Below are 24934 nucleotides of genomic sequence, written 5' to 3' on the forward strand. Positions count from 1 at the left end.
GGTTTAGGTGACCTTATCATACCAATGAGAAGAAATTAACATGATATTAACTTTACTGCTGTTGCATGAGTTAAGGCTCATTGGTAAAAATTACTGCTTGTCTTCAAAGGTAACTATATTATTTTATAAATCTTTTTATTGATTTTTATTTTTCTCTGCTTCCTTCCCTGCCTTTTCCCTCCCCTTCAACCCTCCCCCAAGGTTCCCATGCTCCCAATTTACTCAGGAGATCTTGTCTTTTTCTACTTCCCATGTAAAATAGATCTATGTATGTCTCTCCTAGGGTCCTCATTGTTGTTTAGGTTCTCTGGGATTGTGATTTGTGCCAGGTTTTCTTTGCTTTATGATTAGAAACCATTTATGAATGAGTACATGTGATAATTGTCTTTCTGGGTCAGGGTTACCTCACTCAAAATGATGTTTTCTAACTCCATTGATTTGCCTGCAGAATTTAAGACGTCATTATTTTTTTTTTCTGCTGTGTAGTACTCCATTGTGTAAATGTACCACATTTTCCTTATCCATTCTTTGGTCAAGGTGCGTTTAGGTTGTTTTTATGTTCTGGCTATGACAAACAATGCTGCTATGAGCATAGTTGAGCACATGTCTTTGTGGCAAGATTGAGCATCCTTTGGATATATACCCAAAAGTGGTATTACTGGGTCTTATTTTACAAATCTTACATTTTCCTTTGGTGAGAAAACATAACAATTGCTCATCAAATATGGTAGTAATTGAAGGAAAAGGTATAACTTTTTTCCATGTGTGCATATATGTGTGTGTATATGTTCTATGAATGCATGGTCATGCTATTGGACACGTTTGTGTGTGCATGCACACATGTGTGTGTATGTGTGTGTGTGTTAGTCAGTGGTTGAAGTCAGGGGTCTTTCTCTATTTCTTTTCAACTCATTTTTTTGGGATAGGGCCTCTTCCTCTCATTAACTGGGAGCTTACTGTTTCAGCTCCACTCTATGGATTTGCCTGCCTCTCTACCTCTAGTGCTGAGATTACAGATATGTGTCACATGACCTAGGGATTACATACATGTGTCACACAACCTGGAGATTACAGATCCGTGCCACATGACTTGGAGTTTATGTGGGTGCTAAGGATACAGACTCAGGTCTTCATGGTTGCACAGCAATCATTTTGCCCACTATTTAAATCAGAAATTTTGGTATAGTATTTTTATTTAAAATTCAGGTTCTTGGCCTCACACAATGAGCCATGATTTCTTCAAGGATATCTTACAGATCCTGTGTTGTCTGGAGTTCAGCATAAAGGCAGAGAATGTCTGGTTATCATCATACCACACTCACAGAAAGAGGCATAATATTGGGGTGAGAGGGGTAGAAGAGAACAGTTCTCAATTATTCTTAAAACCCGTGGTTCTTGTCTAGAGCACACCTGTTACTGATTATTGGGTGTTGTATTTAACGTCCATGAGCATTTGTCCTCTTTTTCTCTGTCAGAGATGCTATGGCAAAGAGATGTGCTGGACCATGCACAATCATCTTTTAATTTATATGTTGGTATAGGAAAGTATCATAGCATTCTTCTATGGTTATAGTTGTTGTATTTAAATAATAGCCATATTGACCTAACAGAGTTACCCCCTCGCCTTATATGATGTTAAACACTTTCAAAATCACCCAGGTATCAAGTATAAAGTGCCTTAAAGGGTAAGGTTGGGTAGAAATCAGGCAGGAAAAGCCCTGAGTGGATAGTGACATTTCAGGTCTGAACGAGACTCATGTTACTCGCAGTCCATAGTGGCAAGTGTTCTGTCCAGTTCATCAGGACAGCAGGATGCTACGTGGGTGGGGAAACTCAATTGTAACAGGAACAGATGGAACATAAATGCTTTCATTGGGCTCCACCTAATCAAGATAAAAAAGCTGTAAAGGTGGCACACTGAACATAAAGCCACCGTGGGTGCTGCAGAGGGACCAGGACGCTGAGCCTGGGATGAACAAAGTCCAGAGGAGAGCGTTACCCTCTCCCCATTCTCAGTGACAAGACTTCTTCAGGCCAGTGAGTCCAAGTCTTGATCTTTTAAAGCATCTTGTTAAAAATTAATGTAGAAGACAAGTTGAAAAGTCTAACTTATGTTTAGAATATCGTGGGCTGAGGTAGAGAATGCCTACTCATCATTGTTTCTGAAGGGTGGACCCCAAATTTCAGTGTTATGGTGTCATTTGAGTTACAGTTGGTTATATAAGAAAGAGGTCTTCCAAATACTTCTCTGTAAAATACAACTCTCCCCTTATTCAGCTATTCTGTAGATATCTGTGGAATGTTTTTTAATATTTCAGGGACTGGGCTACATAGATACCAGAGGTACAAGAAGAAGCAAGATGGATGTGTTCCTGCTGTCAGAAGCAATGGAGTGGCTGTTTGCTATGGCCTGAACAACTGTGACCACAGTGACCTTTCCTCTTCCCTCTCTCCATCTCCTCACAAGAAGACCAGAGTTCCTGTCTTCAGGAGCTAGACCCTTTCCCTCCCAGCCATCCAAACCTAGGTTGATAGAAAGCATGGATGTAACTTTGCCATTTACTTTAAGAGTTATGTAAGTGTGGGTGGGTATGCATGCATGCAGAGGCCTGAGGTCGATATTGGGGGTCTCTCTTGATTACTTTCCATATGATTAATTGAGGTAGGCTCTCTTGAATGAGCCAAGAGCTCACTAACACAGCTGGTTTCTCTAGCCAGCTCTCTCTAGGGATACCCGTCTCCTGCTTTCTGAGGGTTGCAACCACAGGCAGGCTGTTGACTCCTGCCCCTCAGTATTCATATGGATTCTGGATACCTAACCTCTGGTCCTCATGCCTGTGTAGCAAGTACTTTTGCCACTGAGTCATCTCCCAAGGACACTGTCTATTTCTGTCACCAGACCTGAGTCTGTTCGCTTTTCTCTTCCTCAGAACCTGTGGCCATGAGGAATACAAGCTTAAGACAACATTCTAGAGGATGAGTCTATGGATCCAGCTACTCCTCCTGTGGTTGTCTTAGATGAGGGGACTGATAGTCCCAACAGGGACTGGCTTGAGTGAGAACAGCTAAAACTGACAGCACAGGCAAGCCTGGCCCAAAGTACTCATATATGACACAATTGTAGTCTGTGTAGATGACTGCTTCTAGACTCTAGGTTTGGGAATATTTTGCTGTACAAGAAAAACTTAATTAGATGCCTTCAGCTAGAATGTGTGACTCCAAATTTATGCCAGGCATAGAAATTTCTTGTATGGCTTATCAAATTACCTTGGTAACTGCCACATCGTCACTTCACTTTGTGCTGTGTGGACATGGCCTCAGCGATAGCTGTCAAAATACAGACACTCTCGGGAGGTTTGACATTGGATCTCTGGTCTGCAGAATGGGAAGTTGACTAATGTGCTTGACGTGTGACACGTGGAATATAATATATATTTTTTTTGGAGAAAACACAAACAGACAGAACATAAACATTGATCACCATGACAAACTATTCATACTTCTAACTAAAAAGTTAACACCAATCCAGTTAGTCTTGTTTCCTAACAATATGGCTATTTTAAACAAATGAACAAATAAACACAAAACTCACAGTAACACTGATGTGGGATTCCCCTCTGTATGCTGTGAATACCATTGGCTAATAAAGAACTACTTTGGACCTATAGCAGGGAAGAACTTGGTTAGCTATGTGGGGAAAACTAAACTGAATGCTGGGAAAAGAAAGGTGGAGAGAGAGAAGCCATGTAGCCTTGACAGAGACAGACATTGGGAATTTTACCTGGTAAGCCACGGCCATGTGGCGATACACAGGTTACTAGAAATAGGTTAAGATATAAGTGCTAGCCAATAAGACGCTAGAGCCAATGAGCCAAGCAGCGTTTTAAATAATATAGTTTCTGTGTGATTATTTTGGGTCTGAGCTGCCAGGTGGCTGGGAAACAAGATAGCAGCCTCCTCACAACAGATCTGATGAATACCTGTTCATCAGATTTGGACTCTGTTTGAGCTGATCTAATGATTCACATAGGCATAGCCATATAGTCAGACCTCCTTCAGATCTGATTGGAATGTCTGCCTAAAAATATCCACCATAGGATTTCCTATCATCCCAGACATCTTCACATGACTGCCTCGACCCTAAAGAAAAGACATACTGGGAGAGATGGGTGACAAACAGCTTTGATTTCTGTTAATGTTCAAATATGTCAGAGCATCTTTTCTGCTCCTTGCAGCTTCTCTTCTTGGTCCAGCTCTCCCAGCTGGGCCTCTGGGAAGCAGCCAGTTCCAGGCTAATGTGCTTCCCTGTTATCTGATGCTGACGCCGCTCCACAGAGGCAGTGATAATGATAAGTGCTAATTGGATGTATTTCTAAAGCAAACCTTTTAGTTACTTAGGACAGAACTTCTCCAATTAGCTTCCCTTCTACTCTCTGACTGTGCAAGAACCACTCTGATGTGCAAACACTGGGTTTGGAAGGTAGTCAAAGGCAGTCTTGGAGAAGCTGAATGGCAGTCTTGTTTAAGTCAGATAGGGGCTAAACTGGAGAGATTGGGGGCTATGCTTCCATTAGAGGAAGGACAGGGTAGGTCAGGCAGGGCCCTACAGGAAGCTACCAATCAGCCACGCCCCTGTAAACTAGGGAGGAAAGACCCAGCACGGCACTTGGGGAAGGGAGGAAGAGCCCAAGCTTCCCTATTTCCATCCTTTTCTGTAATGAAAGTAAGCTGTTTCAATGCAAAGGATTTGAATCCTAGCTTGGGACAGATAGTTTCAAATTCTGTTCTCTAATAGGCTACCCATGGGTTGGAGAAAAAAATCATTTTAAATCCTTAACCCTTTTAAAGTGACCCACAAGAGTTTGAAAGCCATGAAACATGAAGGACCACTTAGAAAAAGAAACAGTCAGTGTGGATAACAATGAGAGGGAGACATGGGGAGGTGGGGAAGCAGAGCAGAAACCTATTTCTTTATGGCTTTGATTTTCAAACTGGAAACAGGGAGATAAATTTGTTAATACTTGCTTTTGTGATGGGAATGAATCCGCCACCATTACCACATGCTCTCCAGGGGAACTGGCTCACATGTTTTATGTTAGCCATGTGTCTCATTTAGGTATGAGGATTCCATGTCTCCTGAGGCAAATTCATCTCGGTTGTATTACATAACTATGACGTTGTTAGAAAATGGAGCCTTGGCTAGGCTGGGTAGTCGCAGTTTGGGGGTGAAAAGGGACATGGAGAGATGGGTATGAGGAAGAGACAGCAAGTGGGAACAACTACCACTGTGATGGTCAAGGCTTTCCTCTGGCTGCTCCTCTGATGGATTCTGAAGTCGCTTGTATAAAGCTGCTGTCCTCATAGCCCTGCCCCTTGAGAAAATAAACTTGACCCAAAATTTTGACCCAAGCATTTATTTCACAGGAGTCTTGAACTCCAGTTTAGTGTTATAAAATTTTATATGCTGTGATTTTTTTTTTCAGGTGCGGTAAGCATTTTGGAACACTTATTTAAAATTTATTGATAATTAAGTCATACGTGTACTGACATTTTAGGTTAGATGTCAAATTATTGCAAAGTGGTGAGTTAGGAAGTTTTGAGAGTATTGGAGATAACTTCTTCATTTCTTGTATGGTTATAATATCATGGATAAATCTTGGATCTTCCTGGGACTCTCCTGGACATAGGAAGGAACACATGTCCAAACATCTAATCATTCTTAAATAATTTCCAAATAGTATGGACAGTGTTTAAAATAGATTTTAACATAATAGTTAGCAATATTCTGGCATTTGCTCTAGTCAGACACCAGTTATTACAAACCAAACTCTTAACAAATACAGAGATGGGTATACTTTGATTTGTTTTTCCCTTTTCTCCTTTTCCATGACATTGATTTTTGGGACTATTTTGTATTTATAACCACAGCAGATAAGGCTCTTTAACAACAGAATTGGAGTGTGGTTGGCTTTTAAGTGGCAGAGATATTAGTGTGATATTGTCGGGACATAGAAAGTTTCTGTGTGAAACAAGTACTCCAAAGGAGAATTACATCTATGATGTACTACAGCCATTAATTTTGCAAAGAAGACAAAGCTAGGAGGATAGTAACTTTTCACAGCTTGATAGATGGTCGGTCATCATTTTTATACCTAAATAAACATGTTCAAATATATTGAGCACATTTATGTGACACATCTTTCTGACATCATGATAAGAACTTGGTCCCCTCCTCCCTCTCTTTTTGGGTCCGGCCTCAATTCCCCAGTAACTGATCTCCTAAAGGTTTTAAATATTGGATTTCTACCAGGTGATGTATTTTTTAATAAGCTACATGTAATTTTAGAAAGCACATACCTGATGGTTGGTTCGATCCACTGTGTTAGCCGTGGAGGGGTGGTCTCTAGTGTTCTGACGGACTCGAGTGGAGTTCTGCTGTTCGATCGTTGAGGAGGTTGGGATGCAGAATTCTCTAAAGCAGCGCTTGAAGTTTTCATCCAGGAACGCATAAAGAACAGGGTTCAGGCAGCTGTTTGTGTAACCCAGGGCGATGCAGAAGTGCCAGGAAACCGTCTGGAAGGTAGTCTCTGGAATCGTGATCAGGGCTTTGATGATGACGTAGATGTGGATGGGGGTCCAGCAGACGATGAACACAGCCACGACCACCAGCACCATCCTGGTGATCCTGCGCAGGTTCCTGTCCTTTTCCTTGGAGCCTGACAGCATGCGCACGCTCTTGAGCCGTAAGATCATCAGTCCATAACACACGGTGATAATGAGGACTGGCATGATGAAGGCAAAGATGAAAACACAGATTTTGAGCAGGTTCTCCCAGTACCAGGTGGGATGCGAGAACGTGAGGGTGCAATCTATGGATCCTGGAAGAAAAGAATTTTCAAGGAAAATTAGCAGCGACATTTAGTTATAGCATTAGGTACCGAAGCTGCTCCTTTGTCTACTAATAGCTTTGACCTGAGCTAAGTGAAGGTTGTTGCTTACACAGACGTGTGAGGGAAGAAGGAAACTAAGAAGGAAACTCACTTATTGATGACAGAGAATTTACTTCCTTTTCTCCCCTTCCTACATTTCCCATTTTTCTGTCAACGTGTATCACATTAAGATTTTATGAAGCAAGAGTTATGTGCATTTTGCGATGAATCAGGCACTTGTCGGATTTATGCTGTTATAAAAGCTATAACCATCGTCCCAGGTTCCCAGGAGTTTCCTGCTACCGAATGTTTCCCCTCCACTTCGGAACGACAGTTGCTGCTAAGTCAGGACAGGTAAGTTTGTCAACTGCTTGAGAATTTAGAGCAAGCTTCAGTGAAATGTTCTCTGGACTTAAGCCTAAATTACGTTTGGAAAAGCTACGCTCCCATGCACTCAACATATTGTTGAAGTAAGTTCAGAGAAATCAGCAATATGTAGACTTTGTTCCTATTAACATATCTAAAAGGCTTGTAATTATAGAGAAATCTTTCTGTTTCAATATATTTAAAGGCATTTTATTATTTTTATTATTTTAGTTTTTCTTATTATTTTTATTATTGTAGTTAATTAATTAACCAATTTCTTAATTGAAAGTACAGTTCAGCAAAGATACTGTGCCATGAATTCTACTTGGCTCAGGATATCACCAACACATCAGACTAGACTTGACTCAGGCCCATGTTCACCCTTACCCTGCCTGTATTTTGTGGTTGCCATGAACATGACAGGCAGACCAATGGCAGAAGAGAGGAGCCAGTTGCAGACATTGACAATTTTGGCATTTCGGGGGGTACGGAAATCCAGGGCCTTGACCGGGTGGCAGACAGCAATGTAGCGGTCCACGCTCATGGTGCAGAGGGTGAATATGCTGGTGAACATGTTGTAGTAATCTATCGAGATGACGATCTTGCAGAGGATGGTTCCGAAGGGCCACGTTCCCATCAGGTAGTTGACACTCTGAAAGGGCAGTGTGCTGGTTGCCAAGGCATCTGCCAGAGCAAGGTTGAAGATGTAGATGTTGGTGGCAGTCTTCATCTTGGTGTATCTAGGAAACAGGAGAAGAGTGGAGGGATTATGAGAGACACCACCTGAACGACTGGTGTCATTGCCTTAAGAAAACATCAGTTGTTAGTGGAAGACCCTAAGAGTAGACCCAGGACTCTGTCAATGTAACAGTTGATTTTTTTTTTATCAACGAGTTCCCATGAGATAAATAGTTATTTCCCTAATTGCAACTTTTCTTTTCTATAAAATAGTTATTACAATAGAAAACATGACAATTGTAAGTGTTGTTTATTTACTTGAGACAGTTTCATGTACCCCAGACTGGCTTTTTTTTTTTTTTTTTTTATTTTCGAGACAGGGTTTCTCCGTAGCTTTTGGTTCCTGTCCTGGAACTAGCTCTTGTAGACCAGGCTGGCCTCGAACTCACAGAGATCCACCTGCCTCTGCCTCCCGAGTGCTGGGATTAAAGGCATGCGCCACCACCACCCGGCTGAGCTCATTATCTTGAACTCATGAACCTCCTACCTCTAACTCCGAGGTTCTGTGCACTGCTTTACTTAGCCCATTTCCTTGTCTTTAATGTAGTAATTGCTGTGATTGGTGCAATTGGCATGGGGAACTACAAGAGAGTGGATAATTATACTCTGCATATAAGAGAATATTTCAGCTATATGAAGAGATTTAAAATTATTGAACACTATTGTGGTACAAGGACATGTGTACCTCTGCATGTGCATAGATACATATCATAGATACATCCCTGCACTGGCTGATATGGGGCATGGAAATAATCCTTGGTAAATAGAGCAGGTGAGGGACAAGTAAGGTGGAAAGCATTCCAGAAGCCAACATTTTGTCTTTAAGTTCAAAGAAGAATGTGATGCTAAAAGTAGACCATTCTAGAAGAAGAATAAGAACTCTACTCAAGGCATAGAGTTGAAATGGTTCAATGAATGTATTTGGCATTCTGAAGAGTAATATTCTACCAGGAAATGGCAGTGAGCATGAGGGGGAAATAATACAGATGCCAGGAGGTAAGAAAAGTGTATGTGATGATGAATAAGCCCTCACCCAGTGGTGATTGAAATTTAAGACATTTTTGGCTTTATTTTTAAGATCTTTATTGAACTGTCATTGACATGTAAGAAATTATAAATAGTGAGTGCAATTGGGCAAGTTTTGACATATGTATATCTGTGAAATCACTGTGATCAAAATCAGTTTTTGGCTATGCATCAAAAGTCCTTTCCTTTATATTGCTAAAAAGTTTGTCATTGTGTGATTATACCCCAACTCCATAATCCATTAATTTGTCAATAGGAAGTGACTGACATATAGTTTTTGGCTGTGGTATATTAATCTACTTTGAGCACCCAGTTAAAAATAGAATACACTTCCTCTCTTGGCTAAATAGCAAGAAGTGTTGTTTGTCTTGCATGCAAACAGAAAGTTGAATGATGAGGTATGGATGATACGCAAAAGCATTTGTAATAATAAATTAGATCGATGATAGAATACATCCCGCACATAGATACCACTTATTGCTTTCCCCAGTTAGTATCTATGCACTCAAATTCTTTAATAGTATCCTCAGAATTATGCTAGAGAATGACTTCCTTCCCCTTGTCTGTCTGTGAGCTGTGCCCTAGGCTCTGCTATTGGTTCAGGCCACGAAGATGTTAAGAGATGGAGATCATAGGAAATAGATATGACTTCTGGCTTCAGTGGAGTCACTATGGTTTAATTTTTTACATGGTTCATATATTCACAGTGTGAATATATTAATATTCACTTCATTATTAATGAGGGGTCTTTTAAGAGACAAGAGTAGCAGGAGATCTTTAGGCTATTGATTCAGGATTTTGTCCTCAAAATGAATTGGCCTAGTCATTCCAACTCTGGTTGTTACTTGAGTGAAGAATGCTATAAAAGGGAAAGAATGAGCAATGCCCAGCATCATTCTGGACTTCCTCCAGACATTTCGTACCTTTTGCTAGCATGAATGCCTGTCTTGACATCAGCCATGATATGAATGGTCTGATTCAAAGAAGGGCTCTCACCAGAGCTCGCTCCATGTTGTTTGGAATTTTAGCCTTTAAAGTTGTGACTTATATAAAACTCTTCCTTTTTATACATTATCTGGTCTGAGTTATTTTTCCATAAACATTGGAAATGAGCTAATTAAAAAACTAGAGGTTTTTCCCTCATGGGAGGATTTTTAAATAGGACATCAAACCTGATGATTTTATAGCCTATAGTTGTTGGGAAAACTCACTTGAAAATGGGGTTTCAAAGCCCCCTGCCTGAGGATTTTAAAGAACACAAGAGACTGCAATACTTGAAGCAAGGGCTTCCCTGGACATTTTATTTACAGAAGCTAGTACACTCTCCTTTAAAATTTCAGTTTGTGCTTAGAGGCTCAGTCAAGCATGGTTAAAAATCTAAGTCATTCAGCACCAACAGCTCATTTCTGTGGGATTTGGTATTCTAGAGCCTCTGGTAGAGGGCCTTAATTCAATGTTCCAAGGCTGTTTTGGTCTCTGTGAACAGCAGGGAGCTGAACCTTTATATTATTTCATGGGCATCACCAGGACCAACCAGCTGAGTCTGTTTCTTGAGTTCCACTTTGGACACCAGGCGCACTCTGCAGAACTTGCAGAACAATTGGTGCATTTCAGATGCAAGGTGCTGTGGGATAATGCTCTTGAACACTGTAAAAATTTGTCACTCACATTGGTTTAAAAAAATGCTGATTGAATAGTATCCAGGCAGGAAGTATAGGCGGGGTAACCAGACTAGAAGAATTCTGGGAAGAGAAAAGATGCAGTCCAAGCCAGATGCAGAGGAAGCAAGATGAGAACACCTTACTGAGAAAAGGTACAATGTCACGTGGCTAAACATAGATAAGAATTATAGGTTAATTTAAGTTGCAAGAGCTAGTTAATAATAAGCATGAGCAGAAAGCCAAACAGTTTGTAATTAATAAAGGCCTCTTGTGTGTATTTGGATCTGAACAACTGTGGGACTAGATGGGACAGAAAATTTCATCCTGAAGGCCACCCTGAGTTGTTTTAGAGCTATTACTTTCTTCAAGGACTTTAATATAGGAGGGTAGAGATATCCAATTAGCTTGAGATAAGTCAATGGGATTCAGTAAAGACCATATACCTGACAAACATAAAGTAGGTAGTTTCAACAGAAGCAAATGCTATGGAAAATCAAATTATAATGGCTTTTAAACTCATTTACTTTAATGTTCAAGATATTGAAATAATTTTGATGTTGTGATAAATGGAAAGATTTTCCCCAAAGTAGAAAATGATTTTTTAAAGGCATACCATGACATTAGTCACACTCTGGAGAGAGTACCTTCAGGCAGTTTTCTGACCCATTCCACTCTTGGCATTTTCTTTAAATTTATTTGCTCACTTAGAATGTATAGTATATTTTAGTTAAAAAAATTAATTCCTCCCTTGTAATGAGGTGCTTTGCAATAAAATTTGATTAGTATTTATCATAAATGGAAAAGTGAGTGGAAGGTATGCAAAAATTTCAATCCTGCAATGTACATGTTTATCACAGTGTCATATGAGATTACCACATGGTTAATACATGAAATATTACTTGTCAATTAAATAAAAGAAAGCAAATATTATAAAGATTTTTCAATTGGCATTTTATGGAAGCACTGATATTAAATTTTTCTTATAAGGTCTGTACACCCTTCCCCTGAAGTGAACTGGAATTTCAATGCCAGTTACTCATGCTTTGAGTCATTTTAGTAGCTTTCTAAATATATGAAAGAGAATTATAGGGCCTGGAGGTTTGCTGATGCCTTCAGTGTATTTCCACAGTCTTTCATCTGGAGAAATGGTTTGCTTGGGGAAGGGGTACTGCTACTCAGTAAAGGAGCCTTTCATTATGCTCTGCTCTGATGTGGTGGTCTGGATGTCCTCTTAAGAAACTGAGATGAATTATCAGAGACACACTAGATTCTATAAGGAGTAAATAAGCCAGAATTAGCAAGCAGACGATGTAAGATAAAGGAAGGATTGTCTTTGCCATTCTCTTTGCTTGAGAAAGTTTTGACAAAATCCATGAATATTAAATGCAATCCTTTCTCCATCCTTTAATTTCTCTACTTCTTACTGTGCAAGGAGAATGGAAGTAAAAGGGAGGAAATGAGCAGGTACAAAAAGTGAACGAACAAGGTGTATGGCTTGGCAGACTCTCTTCTGGATTCCCATGCCCTTCCTGGTGTTGGCTGCACCTTTCTCTACTAAGCAATGGCCCAAATACTTGCTTTCTAGTTATCCTGCTAATAATTTCATAATAAATATTGAAAATACATGTATTCTAGATAAATGATTATGTTTTGTAAACTCAAAGGCATAACTATGCAAAATCACTTCAAATATGTGTTCATCTTAGGACCATCAGTGTTTGACTACCTGAGTATGTGTCCAACCTATGTCCTAGGCTAGGGTGAGGCTGTGCAAAGCCTCTTTCATTGGTCCCTCTCACATGGCACATGGACATCTTTCACTTCTAAATGTCTATCATTTGCATGTGGTTACAAAGCAACTACTGTGTGTTGCTACACTTGTTCTTCTTGTCATTTTCCCAATTATAGCTACTTTCTAAAACCTCTCTGAGTTTAGTTCACTGATGGTAAATGAAACTGCAGCAATCCAACAACCTGTGTGATGATCTCCCAGCATCCTGGCCAGTCTTTCCTCTGCTTTGTTTCTGAGTTAGTTCTTCAAATGGTGATGACTTTTAGTTCAGAAACAAAACTGACAGAGGGAGTCTGAAAACAGGAAGAATACATTTTCCAGTTTGGTTTGATGGCTTTCTATCAAATATACCATATATATTTTATATCCTATCTATCACATATCCTTCACCCTTTCCTCTATTATACTATAGGTATTTGCAATAAAGTTAATAGGATTTGTAGAAGAAAAGTCTCCAGGCTTGGGCCCTTTCCAACCTTTCAGGATTTTACCAATTTGAGTGAGGAAGGAAGAGGTTTAATTCCACAAAGCTCAGTAAATTTCTTTTATAAATTTGGCACTGAATTGGAAACATATACTTATTTTTCCATGACCTTTGTGTCTACATCTGCACACAGAAATCCATATTTGTAATGGAAGAGGAACACCCCTTTGAACATTATCTTTTCAATCTCATGATGAACGAGGTAAATAAAATGAAATAAAGGTATTTGTCCTACATTGCAGGCAATTATGCAAGTAGAGACATTGTCAACTGAATAGCTGTCTGAATTTCTCCATTATTATTCAGGTTGGAATATATGGGTGGATGGTGCTGAGGAGAGGCAGGAAATGATGAATAGGGAGAGGGGAATTCTGTAATAACAAGTCCCAAATGAAAACTATCATTGTCCATGAATATGGAAAGAGGCCATATGTTAGTTTGCTGTTTACAGTTACATTTTATACTACCTTGGTTAAGAAGGAAACAAGGATCTCTTTGTAAATTGCTTAAAGCAGTTTATCTGAGTTTCTTTCAAAGGTATGCTACATGGCCATTGATCCCCATTCCCCAAGAGCCAATACTAGCAGAGAACAGTTGAATGACCTCAGAGTGAATCTTCCTCTATAGGTGAAAGGTGATTTATTTATCATTTTACCCAAGGGAAGACAGAAGTTTCCAGAAAATTAAACAAAGAAGCATAGCCTTCTGGTGGCGAATTAGCAATTCTCCACGTGTCTCTAGAATAATGGACTACAGGAGCCCTTGACTGAGCTCATCCTCTTTTTACCCACATGTTCTCTGTTCCTGTTTTCTCTTTGTCTACTCTCCCTTTTTCAACCCCAATTCCCTCAGGGATGTCATGAGAAAAGAATCTTCCAGATAGAGTTGCATAAAGTTTTACTTTCTTGGAGCATTGGTGAGCTTTATGCAAAGAAAGCTTAAAATGAATAACTGATATTACTTTACATCTGGGGCTAATAAAAGTCAGAGTAAATTGTAAATCTTCCATTGCTTGAAGTCTAATGGGGATGCAATTCTATTGTTTCAAGTTTCTTACCAACACTAGCCTTCATTTAATTTGATTTAACTTTATATTTGGCTATTTGCAATTTTCTGTTACTTTACTTAATATGTTTTAATTAATTTTTAAATCATGTGTATACCATGTATATTGACTACTTCCAATGCCCCCAACTCTTTACTACTTTTGTGTATATATCCTCTTCCCCACAAATCTCTCTGCATATATGTCCCTGTCTGTCTGTCTGTCTGTCTGTCTGTCTGTTTCTCATGTTCATGTTTATTTGTTTTGTTTTGTGACACACTACAATTAACCAGGGCCATCAGTATGACTGTCACATCCTAAATTTACAAGAAAAAACATGGTTTACCTTTAAAAAGTTTTTGATTCTATGATAAATACATAGTTTAGAGAAATGTTACTTTGCTGCATTGTGTGATATAAAGAAGCAGTTAGAATTGGATACAATCAATGTGTCACATAAAGACATAAGGTTTTGAGGTGAGGGGACTTGTTGATAAAATGAGGGCTTCAGCAGAAGTGGGAGTGGAATAAAACCGGGCTATGGGGGAGATAAAATACAAATATTTTATATACACTTATGAAATTATCAAAGAATAAATTTTTAAAATCTTAAAAAAATGAAAAAAAAGAATTGGATACAATTTTCTTATCTGTAACCTAGAACTTTTACTTGCTGAAAAATAGAACACACACACACACACACATACACTATTTCAAAACATCATCATCAAAGCTCCCATTTCAGAGCTACAGCTTTATGGTTTATAAATAGTAACACTTTATAACTTTCAAATTCAGAACTTCTAAGAGGAAAGGAAATTTTTCTATGATGTGGGATTCCCTTCTGTATGCTGTGAATACCATTGGTGAATAAAGAAACTGCCTTGGTATATTGATAAGGCAGAACATGGGTAGGTGAGGAAAACTAAACTGAATGCTGGGTGAACGGAAGCAAAGTGAGAGAGAAGCTATGTAGCCCTGCCAGAGACAGACACTGGAACTTTAGCTGGCAAGTCACAGCCATCTTGTGATATACAGATTAATAGAAATGGGTTAAATTAATATGTAAGAGTTAGACAATAAGAAGCTAGAGCTAATAGGCCAAGCAGTGATTTAACTAATACAGTTTCTGTGTGATTATTTTTGGGGATGAGCAGCCGTGAACCAAGAAGCAAACCTCCCTGAAATAGATTGGTGCCCATGTGGCCAACTAAATCCATGTAAAACCCGAGAAAGCTTAAAAAGGAATCCTAGGCACAAAATAACATAGTTAAGCATGGTTTGGTAGTGGCATTCTCTTGGCTGACTCTGCTTGCTAGAATGACTCCTTTAAGAGAGGTTTTCCTGATTCAGTGCTAGCACAAAAAGAGCTGCAGCTTTGAAATGCTGGCTTTCTGGGCCTTGCTGCCAATGCTACCTCTAACTCTTTCAGGAGGCTGAGCACTTAAATGGAGTTTGTAAGCAGCATGTTTCAAACCGTTAATTGCTTGACTTAGTCCTGGTATATACTTGGAACTGGGGTGGTATACACAGTTCAGAGGTAGCAAATAGCTCCACCATACTGGGCTGGGTGGGGCAAGCAGGAAGTGCTATATTTACCCTAGCGATGGTGCAGCTTAAGTTCATAAGAAGTGCTAAGCATTTTAAAAAGCACTTCTGGTCAGAAAATAATTACAGATATGCAATAATGACAAATCCAGGAAAAAGACCACTAATGAGACACAGTGTGTTTTAAAATATTTACCTAGGCTTGGGAGAGAGAAGAAAAAGAATATAGAGAGTTACAAAATGAAGTAAATGGCTTATAGAAAAAAATGAAACAAAGTCTTTAAAGAGACAGAGTATAGACGGTCATAGATTAAAAGGAGTAAAGAACAATAAGCCATGCAAAGATGAAATATACAAAGAGAGTCTGGATTATGTATATTATTGTGTTTCCTTTTAATTTTTTGACTGTAAAGAAGCTAAGTAATCAACATATATACTTTAAAGGTATATTGTCTTCAGAATATGGATCTAAGGATATGTTGCTTTGGAAAAGAGGTTATTGTTTGTTTCCACAGAAGATGAAAACCTATGTATTCATTCCAGGTATATATGGTTTGATGGACCAAGAGCCCCTGAAAGGTTGCCATACACCACCCAAAAAATTATTTCACCCAACTGCTTACTGAGATGAACTTAGCACACAAGATACACCATGAAAGACCTGAATAACAGCACCCCAATCATCAGGAAGTAGTCTAGAGAACTAAACTCAAATTCCTAAATATTGTTTATAAATGTTTGTTTATATGTAAAGAAAGATAGGCTATAGAGATGAATACTTTGCATTTGTATGGATCTTGTTTTATGGATACAAATGTAAAGTCAATTTTGTTGTATTTTTATTTCTGCTCTTGATTAAGGTATTATGTTTGTCCAGCTCATTTAAAAATGTAGTATATAACTAAGAAATATAGGTTAATAGATAATCTCCTATAATAGTCAAGCTTCTAGTCATGTTAGTTAAGTTTTTTAGATATATAGAGATATAATTCAATTAGATAGGTGTTCTTCAAACCTTTCAAAGACCTACAGAATATGGCATTTAAATGTTTTAAGAATTTAGGACTTTTCGTGACAATGAGACACATCTGCTCCTGGTAGCACCAATCTACTTTAAGAGTAAGATGGGCATCGAAGAGGCTCCTTATGGAGTTTGTTAGCCATTTGGGCAAGAAACTTCTTTTGCCTGAACTGCTTAATGAACTGGACATCCAGGACCCACAGAAAAATGACTGCTGAACTTGCCTAAAGGTGAGACAACCCTTTGGGGTTCTAAAAAACTTCATGAAAAGTCTGTTAGACATTCTGTAGGACACAAAAAAGTGACTGATGAGCTGCCAATATAGGTGGAACTGTCTTTGAAGTTTTCTGCTTCATTGTAAAGTCTTCTGGATACTATGGGCCTGTGGGCTGAAGATGGATTCTCCAACGGTAGAGAAGAACTTTGGGTGACTGTCCAGATAGTGAGATGTCTCTGTTAATTCTAGAGTTTTGGAAGTTGCTTACAATGTACTTCCTGTTTACTTAGGTCATATTTTATCCTTCTGGAGTCTTTGATGGGGGTTGAAGGATTTATAGTTATAGTTTTCCTTAGTTATGATAAAAGATAAAGTAGATATAAATATTGTAACTACAATTCTTGCTTAATACCTGTTTTGTTATATGCAATTTTACTATGTTAAAGTTAAAACTTTCCTTTTTATTTAAAAAGAAAAAAGGAGGGGGAGGTGATGTGGGATTTCCCCCTGTATGCTCTGAATACCATTGGTGAATAAAGAAACTGCCTTGGCCTGTTGATAGGGCAGAACTTAGGTAGACGTGGAAAAATAAACTGAATACTGGGAGAAAGGAGGCAGAGTGAGAGAGAAGGAGAGAAGCCATGTAGCCATGCCAGAGACAGACACCGGAACTTTAGCCAGTAAGCCACAGCCATGTGGCATTACACAGATTAATAGAAATGGTTTAAATTAATATGTAAGTGTTAGCCAATAAGAATCTAGAGCTGATGAGCCAAGCAGTGATTTAACTAATACAATTTCTGTGTGGTTATTTTGTGGCTTAGCAGCTAGGAACCAACAAGCAGCCCTCCCTGCAACAGTTCTATGCACCCACAATGCATAAAATCTAGCAACATCTGATAATGGTGTGTCTGTAGACATTTCTTTAATATTGAAGAAAACATGAATAGATCTCTGAAATATGCTAAAATGGTATCAACATTATTAATACATTTTTGGAAACAAATGCCAGTTTCAATATTAGAAAAACTAATTGCAGAAGCTTGTAAAGCTCCATGGGTGCTCAGGTTAAAATTCTTCAGAGAATGTAGGCTATTGGTAAATAATTTTCCTTTGAAATTAGGCTTTAATGGCTCACACGCACTTTCAGTGTTGTTTACTGACCTTACTCTTTGGTAGTAATTTGATGATGTTGTAGTCAGCCAGTATAAGTAGGAGATGAACAATGATACAGGGAAGGAAAAAAGCAATAGACACAAGTAAGGAATTATCTACCCTTTAAAGCATCCTAGCACAAGATGGGTACAATTGGATGCTTGTTGAAAGGGGCTAAATGAAAGGACTGGAGTACAGCAGTTTAATTCATTGTGATACAAGCAAAGTTTTCTTAGCAACACCAAAAACTTGAAATAAAATAAAGAGAGTATTTATTTTTGTCTGGATAATTCATCACCAAAGTTTAAAGTCATTAACTGACTTCATCAGAGAAACTTATGGAATAAGTCTGAGGTAGACTACCTCAAGACCATGTTATTGAACACCCTGTGTTACAGGAAAAAAACAGGCACAGAGGGCTATGAGTTTAAGAGTGTCTTCTCTGCTTCATTTCTCCAGACTTCTCTAGGAGCTGAAATGTCCCCACTATACTGCCTTCTGAGACTTGCATATTTATGAGTGCTTTGCCAACAAGGTTATAAAACATTTTGCCCATGAAAATTTCTGCTCATGGCCCAGTTAAATCAGGTTAACCGTGGAAAACATTTATTTTCTTTGCAGAGTTATATCTGTTTAGAGTATCTCTGAAGTCAGTTTTCTGGTGTGTGTGTGTGTGTGTGTGTGTGTGTGTGTGCGCATGTGCATATGTGCAACTGTGTGTGCACACATGTGCTTGTGTGCATCTGTGTGTATATGCATGCATGCATGTTATTCATACCGACTTTCCTTACTCTGAGGTTGTTAAAATGATCTAAGTAGTAACACCAATAAATCATACAATGGGATTTCACTGGGTCTGCCTTCCTCTATCAGAGAGGAAATCAAAACAAGGCTGTGTCTTAGAGTACTTCAGTACATAGCAGGCACTCAACATGCTTATATTTGTGATACAAGAATAAAATTGGGCTGCAGAGATAGCAGTTGAGAGCTTTTGCTGATCTTGTACAGGACCTGATTTCAGTTCCCAGTTATCCTCGTGGTTAGCACCCATCTATAATGCCAGTTCTAATGGATTTGGCACCCTCTTCTGACCAGCATGGGCACCAAGCAAAACATTCATGAGCAGAAAATAAATAAATAAAATGAAACCCAAGATCATCCTTGTGATGAAACATTAACCCCATTTTCTCCTCTTTATTTTTATATCTCAAAGACAATTTGTAGAGGTGTTGTTGTGGTTTTCAATGAGACTAAAAGAACACCTGGCGGGAGTTGAGGGTGCAGTCTAGAAGCTCTCCAGATGGCGTCACACTGCTTGTGGCTTTCGTTGATTTTGACTGTGGTATTCTGTTTGCTGTTTCGTTTGCTGAAGAAGTCACCTTATTATTCTAAGAAATATAGTTTTCATAGTTTCCTTTCTTAGAGTCTATTTTTTAAAGTTCTCTTTTCTTTATGTAAAATGTCTGTTTATTTGAAAAATGTATTGCATGTGGTACTTGGTGGCCTGTCCAGTTCAGGATGTGTGGGCAGTTGTTTCAGCAAAGGTTGCTTTTCTTTCATCCCTCTGTTCATGCTTTTAACATATAATGTTAGCTTTTTGATATCTACTCATGTCTAATTTCATGTGATTCTTCCTGTTTCATGGAAACATTGATTTTATTTATCTGAAAATATTAAGTATAATATTTTAAAGTCATTGTGTGATCTCTTTTTGCGGCTTTTTTGGATTGTTGGGTACCCACTAGTCTCCTTCATTGTATAACACTGCCATGCATGAGCAGTAAGATGATGGAAGATTCAAGGGAGATCTTTGAAGTCAATAATCATCACAGCTTATCTGGAGTCATGGCTGGAATTATCCAGTTTTTAATAAGTATAGTGGATGGTTGTATTAGTAGATGATATGCTCATATCTCCTAATCTGGTTTTGAGTGCCTTCTAATCTCCAGAGAATTGCTAGTCCCTCAGATGCAGCCTAGCATTTCTGCCCCAACCATTGCACCATTGCTTTTGTCCAGTTTGTGGACTGGAAAACATACAGTGTGAACTGACACAGTTTCTGCCTCTATGTGGGACACCTTTCCTTAATGTAATGGCATTGATGTCCCTTTTGAGTCCTAACTGTTCATCCAGGCTTTCTGTTAGTCTGGCTAGGAGAACATTCTTCCTTCTAACTCTATGGCTCTAACAGTCTCAGTTTTCTCAGTTCTCTTATCTTCCCCTTTAAAAAGAATAAAAACACCTATCTTACAGTGTAAGGCAAAGAAAAATTGTATGTGTGTAGTTTCCCTTTATCTGCCTATCTGTGAGCTTTGGCTTCTGAATGGAAATTCACTTTATGTCCCACAGCTCTGTTTTGTAAATTTGAAATAACTGTTCTCTTTGCAGAGAGGTCACCTGTTCAGGTTTGGGACAAGGTGGGCTGGTGTTTCAATCTGGATTCGAAACAGGAAGACAGCAGGATACAACTCAATCACATCCACCATAAATGTATTGTCAGTAGCAAGGACAATGCTATTTCTTCTTCATATGCTAATTTGTTTTATATTCCCACAATGGGTTAAAACATTACCAGGAAAAACAGCAACACTTAACTGAACTCATTAAACTGATATTGTACCATTTTCATAAATTTATGTGTGGCTACCATTGATAAGTTATTTACTTATGTTCTTTCAAAAATAATTTCTAAGGTGTTCTGGATATGAGAGCAGGCGATAGAGTTTTTTTGGGTATTCATAGTGGACCACATTGAATTTACTTTCAAACAGTATAGAAAACCAAATAAAGGCAAATCTTGTGTTCTTCATGGACTTGAGAATACATTTCAAATTTCTTATGCTCACACCTGAAACCATAGTTCCAGTGAAAATGAATGATGTTCAACAGAGTATCGGCTGCTCTATTTGTGCTAGACCCCAGAGCTGTGTGGAGTCTATGATATCCTGAATATTCTGCTGTGGTCAATCTCAGCAATCTATGGGCTTTCCTGGCTCTGACGTTTACATGTACAGCTATCATCAATTAAGACAGTTTTGGTCATTGTATGGAGTCTTGAGAGACTCCATTCCTATGGGAATAAAATATACTTGCTATGTCGCCTCAGTATTTCCATCTCAGTCCTCATGTGAAGTTCCCTCATTGCTGTGGGAAACATAATAATGAGATACAATAGTCGTGAAGTTGAATAATAGTGAGAAAGATAAAAAGCCTCAGACACTGTTCAGTTAGTTTAGTTGTAATCAGGGAGTTCCTCTGGGTATCAAAATTATATGAAGATTCTCCATATACAACAAACAAACCATCACCCACAAAAAAAAATAACCAAAAATAAGTTGACTTTATAATCGTGTTTATGAGAGAAATAAAATAGAATCTGCCCACAACCAGAAAAAAACAAAACATCTCCTGATTAACATGACCACTGTTTCTCAGGCAGATGACCCCTTCCTTATTTCTTAACTATACTTCTGTATGTATAACATTATTGATGCATTTTTATCGAGTTACCTTTGTGTGTTCATTCAGACAAACTCCTGTTTCTTCAAATTCTCTTGTGATAACCAACTTCAGATTTTTGTGATGTTTCCTCTTTATTGGTATAGCAAGTTTATTGAATATACAAAAAGTCACAGACATATCCCTGCTGTTTTGGGACTCATGTATATTGATTGTGGAGTGCACTTGGACATAGTAATGTAAATTAGTAGGGTGTACCCTCACCAGGAGGCCAAAGAAAATCAGCCATGGAGAGAGGCCTTAGAAATTCTCCAGCTACATGAACAGAGGAGAACGGGCCATTTGGGGGACACTATAGCTATGACAGCTGCTGTACCACTAATGTTTTGGCATGTGCACTCAGCAGTGTTTGTAGAATAATAAACGTCCAGTCCATCTGAAGCTAGGCAATTACGAGGGCAAGAATTTTGTACCATCTCACCATAATGTCAGCACTGGCTCCCTTTTTCTGATCCTCTGTCCATTCACTGTCCCTGCAGTACCACACTCTAGGCTCTCTCAGCTTATAGATCTTCAAATCTCACGTCTTCAAATCCTAACCAAAACAACCACCACCAACAACAAAACCCAAACCAGACTTTAATTCTAGTGAAGTGAAGAACTATTTATTATAGTCAATTGATTTATATTTATAGCAGGTTTTTTCGTATCTTCTAGGGACAGTTCATATATTACAATGAATATGTAGTGTTCTCTGAGTTAAAATTTTAGCTGTCAATGTCTTGGATACCTGAATAGTGGTCCTAAGAGCTATCCTAAACCCATTCAAGGACTATGAATCTTTAGACCAGTGAATAAGAGAAACTTTTTTGATTATGTTAATTTTCTTTAATTTGCATTCTTTCTCAAGTTAGAAATAACATTCAGGTATAGCCTGATAGGGACAATATGTTTAAAATTAGGACCCATAGGTATGAGCACCTTATCTGTGACCTTAGTTATGTGACTGAACCCATTGATTCCCACATCATAAAGAGCTGATCCCATTACCAATAAAGATGACTGCTGAACCAAAGGAAAAGATAATGGAGCTACACACTGCTTCTGTGCATTGCCATGACAGCTAGTAGGTATGGCCTGCTCACTGTGTGCCTGGCATCATTCTAAGAAGGTTCCTTGGATTTTTCTCAAATTTCATAACAGATTTATGAGATGTATACCATTATTTTTTGGTAGATGAATACACTAGGATTCATGAACACTGACGACCTCACTTAGGAATAAGCGAGGCAAGGGATCCGAGCAGATGGCTGAGTAGGAAGCTCCAAGAGTCTGTCTTCCCCACTGAGCTATGATTGTACTGGCAGAATCTGTCTGATGTAAATATTTTGGAACTTTGGAGTACATTGAAGATTTACAACTTCCAGAGGAACATTTGGGCAGTAAACTGCAGTTAAGTTCGGTCAGTTTTCGCATAGTAAAACTGTGTAAAAGTGTGTAAACTCCAAGCAAGTTAAACAGCAAGAATTCTGTCCTACAAATATCAATGTGTGTGTTCTGGTCGGATCAGTGCAGACACAGAGGCATGGAGCATTGCGAAATCCCTTCAATGGCGCAAATCCCTCCTCCTACAGCTGAAACAATGTCAGGAGCATCTAAAGGTCCTGGGATCTTCACTCTCACTTCCTTCATTGTTTTAAGAACCTCCTTTCTTTTGGAAGACAGACATGTAATATTAAGACAGCCAACAGAAAGTGTATATATAAGGAAAATGAAGAAGTGACTATTTATGGCCAGTGAAAAGAACAGGCTCAGAAAAGGTAGGAAAGACCACATATTTTCATCTCTGGCCAATGCTTGAAGCAGGTGATGATCTACATGATTTAAAACAAAACCAAAAACAAATATCCACGGACTTCAGAGAGAGAATCTGGTTGCCAAATTTCATAGGCTATTCTATTCAAGGTAGATTTTTGCCATAAATACCTTAAGGCACAGACATAGGAAAATGCTGACTATTTAGAAGGAGCAGAATAAAGGTAGGGAGAAAAATAAAGCATAAGCTGAAAGAGAGAGGATATCAGACCAAGTAGAGAAAGCAACAACTTCAAAACAAGTCTTAATGATGGTCCACAAAGTAATGGACCATTGTGGAAAAATCAGGAAAAGAATGAGTGGGCAAGATAGAAATACTGGGTAGATGTGCAAAAGCTAAAGTAAACCAGAGGGAAACCCTAGATCTGGAGATAATGGTAAATAAAATGGAAATTAATGAGTAGAAGAATCAGGGAGCTGAGGGTCATTCAAGTTGAAAGTATTCAAGCTGAAGAAAAGAAAGAATGAAAAATAGAGCCTACGGGATGAGTGGGGAAATGCAAAGCGAACTAAGACATAAAATAGAAAGAGAGAAAGAAAAGAGAGTGTTTGAAACAATGCCAGGCACTCCTTAAGTTGGATGGATGATGTGAACATGTAAGCATTCAAGGTGGTGACCCTAGGTAGGATGGAATCAGACACTTATTTTGAGATGCACAGTGAACCCACCAAAGGACAAAGGGAAGCTTAAAAGCATCAAGCTTTTATCACATGTAAGATTATGCCTTAGCAGCTTTCTCATCAGAAATGTTGGAAGCTGGAAGGTGGTTAGAGGGTTAGCAGACTTAAAGTGTCAAAAGGAAAACATCATCATGTAAGAATTTCTTCAGATGTGAGGAGAAAATTAGGACATTTCTAGGTAAGCTAAAATTGATGAAATTTGCTAAATTTTGCAATTCAAGACATCCTACACTTGGGAGGCAGAGGCAGACGGATCTCTGTGAGTTTGAGACCAGCCTGGTCTACAGAGCTAGTTCCAGGACAGGCTCCAAAGCCACAGAGAAACCCTGTCTTGAAAAACCAGAAAAAAAAAAAAGAAAAAAAAAAAGACATCCTAAAGGGGGTCTTGCAGGTTAAAATAGAAATATAGTTGACAATAACTTGAAGCCATATGAAGATAAGATCTCACTAACAGAAAACTAATAAGCAATTATAAAAACTAGCATTGTAAGAAGTCCACTAGTTAGTTCCTGGCCATTTAGCCTTGAAATAATCACACAGAAACTATATTATTTAAAACAGTACTAGGCCCATTAGCTCTAGTTTCTTATTGGCTAACTCTTACATCTTAATTTAACCCATTTCTATTAATCTGTGTATTGTCAAGTGGCTGTGGCTTACTGGATAAAGTTCCATCTGACTCCCGTGGGGCTACATGCCTTCTCCCTGACTCTGCCATTCTTTTTCCTAGCATTCACTTTAGTTTTCCCCGCCTAGCTCTGTTTCCCTATAGCTCTGCTATAGGCCCAAAGCAGTTCCTTTATTAACCAATGGTAATCATAGTATACAGATGTTATAAGGAGGGTGCTTGTTTTTCCCGGCCACCCGGCTAGCTTAGACCTGAAATAATCATTCAGAAACTGTATTAATTAAATCACTGCTTAGCCCATTTACTCTA

General features: G+C 38.7%; 1 protein-coding gene across 3 annotated transcripts in view; it reads right to left on the reverse strand.

Moving 5' to 3' along the window:
- The window catches only part of Oprm1 (opioid receptor mu 1), a 59762-nt gene that overhangs the window by 14845 nt on the left and 19983 nt on the right, over nucleotides 1–24934 (reverse strand). For 2 of the 3 annotated variants that reach the window (XM_057761643.1, XM_057761646.1), the window contains exons 2-3: nucleotides 7683–8035; nucleotides 6358–6878 (exon numbers count right to left, since the gene is read on the reverse strand). In XM_057761643.1, coding sequence (XP_057617626.1) covers nucleotides 6358–6878; nucleotides 7683–8035 — 874 coding nt within the window. Of the gene's footprint in view, nucleotides 1–3330; nucleotides 3376–6357; nucleotides 6879–7682; nucleotides 8036–24934 lie in introns of those variants that run through there. The other variant, XM_057761644.1, reaches the window with a different exon arrangement.

This window comes from Chionomys nivalis, chromosome 2, assembly GCF_950005125.1.
Source record: "Chionomys nivalis chromosome 2, mChiNiv1.1, whole genome shotgun sequence".
NCBI lineage: Eukaryota > Metazoa > Chordata > Mammalia > Rodentia > Cricetidae > Chionomys > Chionomys nivalis.